The 6000-nt window shown below is 38.6% G+C and overlaps 1 protein-coding gene across 1 annotated transcript in view; it reads left to right on the forward strand.

The window, feature by feature from the left end:
• Positions 1-4791, forward strand: part of LOC122805999 (vomeronasal type-2 receptor 26-like) — a 48289-nt gene extending 43498 nt beyond the window's left edge. Inside the window, exon 3 of the mRNA XM_044076240.1 lies at positions 3881-4791. Within this exon, the coding sequence (XP_043932175.1) occupies positions 3881-4791 (911 nt within the window). The remainder of the gene's footprint in view (positions 1-3880) is intronic.
• Positions 4792-6000: the final 1209 nt, after the last annotated feature.

Below are 6000 nucleotides of genomic sequence, written 5' to 3' on the forward strand. Positions count from 1 at the left end.
GGTAAATGCAAGCACTCTAGTGCATATGATATAGTAGAGACCACCCTCAGAACTGATATAATTATTATGAAGCTGGACACCTTGGCTGACAATGAGCTGTCCTTCAACCATTGTATCTCTGAAGCCATATGAAATATTTCAACTTAGTTCTGGTGATTATCAAAGGTACTCCTACTCTCCTTTTAGGCCCATAGTTGAATATAATGCTGCCTTTAGCATGTACCTAATGAAATACATGACACAGTTTGAAAGACCCCAACATTTCCTGCCCACGAAAATCAAAAGTCTAAGCTCTATACCCTACACAGAATGCCTCAAAAGCCCCATGTGTATTTTCTGTCTCATACAGAGTCTTGTGGGGTGACCTCTGCCTGTCCTATACTGCCTCAAATGACTGTCCTGTGTGACCGTCTACATATTCACAAATTATGCAATACAATAAATCACTCACATTAAAAACCTAAATGTCTTTCTCAGCATAAATATCCTGTTTAGAAGTTACTTTGACAAACAGATGAGAAACTACAAATACACCCCTAGGTTGATCTGTCAAGCCCTCATAGGAAGGGAGAACATGAAGTGGACATTGCTTGTCTTGGCTTCAAATGATCCACTTAGACTAACTGCCTAGTAATGACCTGTGGACATCTACAAGTTAACTTTTAACCAGGATTCATTTGCAGTTAGAATTTCTGGATCATGCTGAGAAAGCTGTGTTTCAGCCTGTGCCCACTTCTCATTAATGCCGCAAATGTTCATGTAGACAATGCTTAGATTTTTATTGCTGAGCAGATGTTGTGTGCTTTTTGCTGGATGTCACTAGTCATTATATATCATATTCATGTGTGTGTGTGTGTGTGTGTGTGTGTGTGTGTGTGTGTGTGCGTTGGCCATAGAAACTGTGAAGGGCAGTGAAATGTATATATATATATATATATATATATATATATATATATATATATATATGGTTTCACTTCATAATCTCGAAATGCTAAAATCTCGAATTTCAGCATTTTGAAAATATGAAGCCGATCCATTCATGGGCGTCCACGGTGGTGCAGTCATTAGTGTTGCTGCCTCACAGCAAGAGGTTCTCCGGTTCAATTCTCGGCTGGGGTGCCTTCTGTGCAGAGTCTGCATGTCCTCCCTGTGGTTGTGTGGGATTCCTCTAGGTGCTCTGCTTTCCTCCCAAAGACATGCTGTAGGTGGATTGGACACTCTAAATTGGCCCAAGGTGTGAGTGCGTGCATGTGTGTGCCTTCTGTGGAAGGTTGGGCGCCAGGCTGGCATCTTGACACGATAAAACTCCACTGCCAATCATGAGCAGACAGGTGATCTGCTGTTGCGACCCCTAACTGGGAAAATAAGAAGAAGCCGAACTGTTCACAGTCCCGAAACCCACAATCATGAACATACAAACCACACAACCCTACACTACATGTAAGGAGGGGGGCAAGCCCCTGTGCATCTCCCATGTGGCCCACACCCCCCCACTTATATATACCAACTCCGAGATCGCACATAACAAAAAAAATAAATAAATCACACCATGGCTTGCACAAATCCAACACTCACACTCATACTTATACCTCCTTACCCACACATACAATGTACAAAAACATACACTCATTCACCTTCAATTAAAGACACCATACAAGCCAAACACTTCACATAATGTACCGGAAATGCATAAGTGCGGATTTGAGATATTCAAATTTGCTCTTATGCACTTTCGGCATTTGCATTTTCAGCTTCATCGTCTTGGAATGCTGAAATTTGACATTTCAGCATTTCGAGATTATGAAGTGAAACTATATATATATATATATATATATATATATATATATATATATATACGTGTGTGTGTGTGTGTGTGTGTGCGTGTGTGTATGTATTTATTTAGCTGGAATGTGACAAGAAAATGGAAGGCTTTTTAGGCATGTGATTTCAGGGAGACTGTGAGTGATGTCAGAAAGGTGACTCTGGGCAAAGTTATGACCCTGTTACTAGAACTGTTAATGTTCAATACATGAAACATATGATGTACAGCAGAAGCTAATGAGTTTTAGATCTCTATATAACAGACATAATAAATAAATTGGCACAGTGCAACTGTTATTTCTGTAGAGCAGTTAACATTTTTTTAAATTAAAAGAAAAAAATAATGACAAATAATATGCACAGAAATGGAACGTGATTCAGTAACATTCAGTATGTATTTTAACATGCCACAAATACAATACGGTGCTATGACCACAGGGAGTAAACAGCGGCTGTTACAGGGCTACTCTGACAGACTGTGCACTGAGTAATACATTTTATACTGCAGAGGACAGACTGACTGCAGAATCCGTATAAATTATGGGACAGGGGAGATGTAACAATCAGTATCCCTGAACGAAGTATTCAACAGACAGTTTGCCGCAGGAAGGAACCGTGTCCCTGTCCATCAGTAGGCAAATTCTTCCTTCCTTTTAGATTCTTCTGCTCATGTAGTGTTAAGGTCCCTTTTTGTGGTAATCTTCAGTCATTTATCCACAGTAACTTATCTAAATAATTATGGCAAACAGACCCACTTTAGTGAGACCTACCCACCTAAGCAAAGCCATTAAGCAATCAAACAATGAAAAATGTACACAGAAGTGACGGCAGAATTTTAACGGAATCAAATTATAATTCCAAATAAACAAGGAAGCAGAATATGTCTTTAGCTCTTTTGTTCCTTTAATTCAATAGGAACTTCTTCAGAATGACCATTAAACAAAACAGAACTAGAGGAACTTGATAACCAAGATGTTCTGCCACTTCCTTGTAACTTTTGTCACCAGCCTTCTCCAGCAAGACTTTGTTTGTTTATTCTACCAACTCCTTGTAGAAGTCAGCATAGAAAATACTGTACTGCAGACAGGAAAGGATTTCCTCCTTTTTGCAGGAAAAATGAATTTGGGTAGAGGAAAAAACAATATCATACATGGAGTGCCATGATTACACTCAAGTAGCAGTTAAAATACACCGTACATCATTGTTATTTTAGCATGAGACCTGATCTTAACAATGCTTGTTAAGCATCACCTATATGCTGTAAAGATCACCTCTGGAGATAGGCACTTTCTGCTGGCATTACCAGCTAACAAATGGCAATAGCAGAACTTAAAACAGATTTGTTTCTGTTTGTTAGAGAATTAATCAAAATAGTAAAATAAATGGATTTATGCATCAGCTACTTCTCTTACTAAGACAATATGTAAAAGATGCCTATTGCTTTCTGTTTGACAGTGCTTGCCAACTTCTTTAGTGGCTTTGAAAGCCAATAAAAACACTTTCTTTTATTTTCCATAACAAGTTGTACATGGCGCAGGTAAATTACAAAGAGTTATGACTGGGTTTCTGATTGTAATTTCATATTATGTGCTCTTAACATCGATGCCAAGATTCACCTCGCAGTCTTCTCTCTTGAGGTGAATTTCTTGGCATCCATGTTTTGAAGACATCATAAGCAGGTTACAGTCAGAAACCTGGTCATAATTGTTAACTTTGAGAGGGCTGAATGCTGAATGAGATGAAGAGTGTGTCACACCATGATTACTTGTGGTATCACTCACACTGTGTGTATGAAATGGCTAAAGGGCCTGCCCACACCTCCTTGTACATTGTCATGTGCAGACATGGGGGCCTCAGCATCCAGTCTCCTTTAGAATGTATTTGTTTTCTGTTTGTTGTTTAAATCACTTTTTTCAAAGCATTACTTATCAGACTGCAGGCACACAGACCTACTATATTTTCAAAATTACATAGATAACATGATTAGTAATAAAATATGATGTTGTTATCTTTACAAAGTAATCTAACCCTGTTTCACTTGTGCTTATTTATCCCAAAGATGCTCTGAGCTGCCTGAAATGTCCAGAGGATTTCTGGTCTAATGACAGACGAAACATCTGCATTCCGAAAATCCTGGACTTCCTGTCCTACGAAGAATCACTTGGAGCTTCACTATGTTTTTGTTCAAGTATCCTGAGTTTCTTGACAGCTACCATTCTCAGTATATTCATTAAGTTCAGGGACACTCCAATAGTAAAGGCTAATAACCGTGAGCTCAGCTACTTTCTGTTGCTGGCCCTTACACTCTGCTTCCTCTGTTCCCTACTTTTTATCGGTCGTCCCATGAAACTGAACTGCATGTTTCGTCAAGTGGTGTTTGGTTTGATATTCTCCCTTTGTGTGTCTTGCATTTTAGCTAAAACTGTAACTGTGGTGATTGCCTTTAGTGCCACAAGGCCAGACAGCAGGTTGAAGAACTGGGTAGGATCCAAAGTTTCCTCTTCCATTGTCATTATTGGATCACTGGTTCAGGTGATCATATGTACAGTTTGGCTGATTGCATCTGCACCATTCCCAGAACTCAACAAGACCTTAGAAGACGGAAAGATAATTGCTCAGTGCAATGAGAGCTCCATATTTGCCTACTGGATCATGCTAGGATACTTGGGCTTACTAGCTGTTATCTCCTTTGTGGTTGCCTTTTTAGCTAGGAACTTACCTGGAAGCTTTAATGAGGCCAAGTACATTACTTTTAGCATGCTTGTGTTTGTCAGTGTGTGGATCTCATTTATCCCTGCATACCTGAGCACCAAAGGGAAGTACATGGTGGCGGTGGAGATTTTCGCCATCTTGGCTTCTAGTGCTGGAATGCTCAGCTGTATATTCTTACCCAAGTGCTATATCATAATATTGAAGCCAGAATTGAACACCAGGGGTTATATGGTAGGGAAAAATGACACAAAACTATAGCAAATAATAATAATAATAATTGAAAGTTACTTGAAGTTTGTCACCAAACCCTTACCTTAGAAAGTACAGTTAGATAACAAATCAGAGTTTGGTGAAGGTTTATTTAACATGTCTTTGAAACTGCCTTTACTGTACCCATCCTGTGAGAAGGAGATTGCAGGGAACCATTGTAATTTTTGCAGTATGATAACATGTCCCTTATATACACCTTAAATGATCACCTACATTACCTGTTAAGTAAGAAGCAGCATGCTTCCAGTATTACTAGTCAGAGATCAGAGCTACCTAGGAGCTTTTCTAGTCAATCCCTCTTCACCATGATCTGAGGAGGGGAATGTTACTGACCATACAGCAAACAGTCATTTCCTGAAAGTACTTTTTTACCAGGCATGACAAAACTAACGTTTGCTCTGAGATGACTACAGAGCTTGCCTTATTTTTCCTTCAGTTTGCAGTGATGTCTAATTTAGTTATTTAAAGCAAAGCTATCTTTTCTTTTTGATGTATGTCCCCTTCCCCCATACATGGTCATGTATGCTCACTTCATTTTTAAAATAATCATGTTAACAAGGCCACAACAGTTCAGAAAGAAAACAATAAATGTTCCTTCTAGTGGTCTCATTAGGAAAGAGTTGTTGCATTCACTAAAAAACACATTTTTCTCATGTTCTGGGTAAGTAAATGCTCTTTGATGTCTATTAATCATTTTGTTTCTAAGAGAGAGAGTAGGTAGTTTCACTCCCATTTCAAAAGAGACCATTTGTAAACCTAGACATTTCTGTCCTTTTTCCACAGATGTCTTGTCATTTGTGATCAGTAACGCTGTGATATGTTTTCCAAGAAATGGCCATTTAGTGACTAAATGAAATTTGACTTTTTAAAGATACATAGGATAAATGACCTGATGGGAAGACAGTGTCCCTCATACCACTCCGAGGTTACCTCACTAACATGAAGCAGTATGCTGTGTGTAACATATAAGGTGATTCTTCCTCTGGTCAGAAATTACTGACAGTGTAAGCTGCTTCATAAATAATTCATTTTATATGAGTGTCAAAGAAGTGGGAATGATGAAGGGAATTTTAAAAACATTCTTAAGAAACTGCATGTGAGGTAGTGTAAAGAAAGGGCATGTCTAATTAAATTAATTTCTGCCGTGTTCATTTAAACTTGAGCTTTAAAATACTTCTGATTCTATTCAGAAAATAT

Source organism: Protopterus annectens, chromosome 7.part0 (assembly GCF_019279795.1).
Source record: "Protopterus annectens isolate FY-2018-M chromosome 7.part0, PAN1.0, whole genome shotgun sequence".
Taxonomy (NCBI): Eukaryota; Metazoa; Chordata; order Ceratodontiformes; family Protopteridae; genus Protopterus; species Protopterus annectens.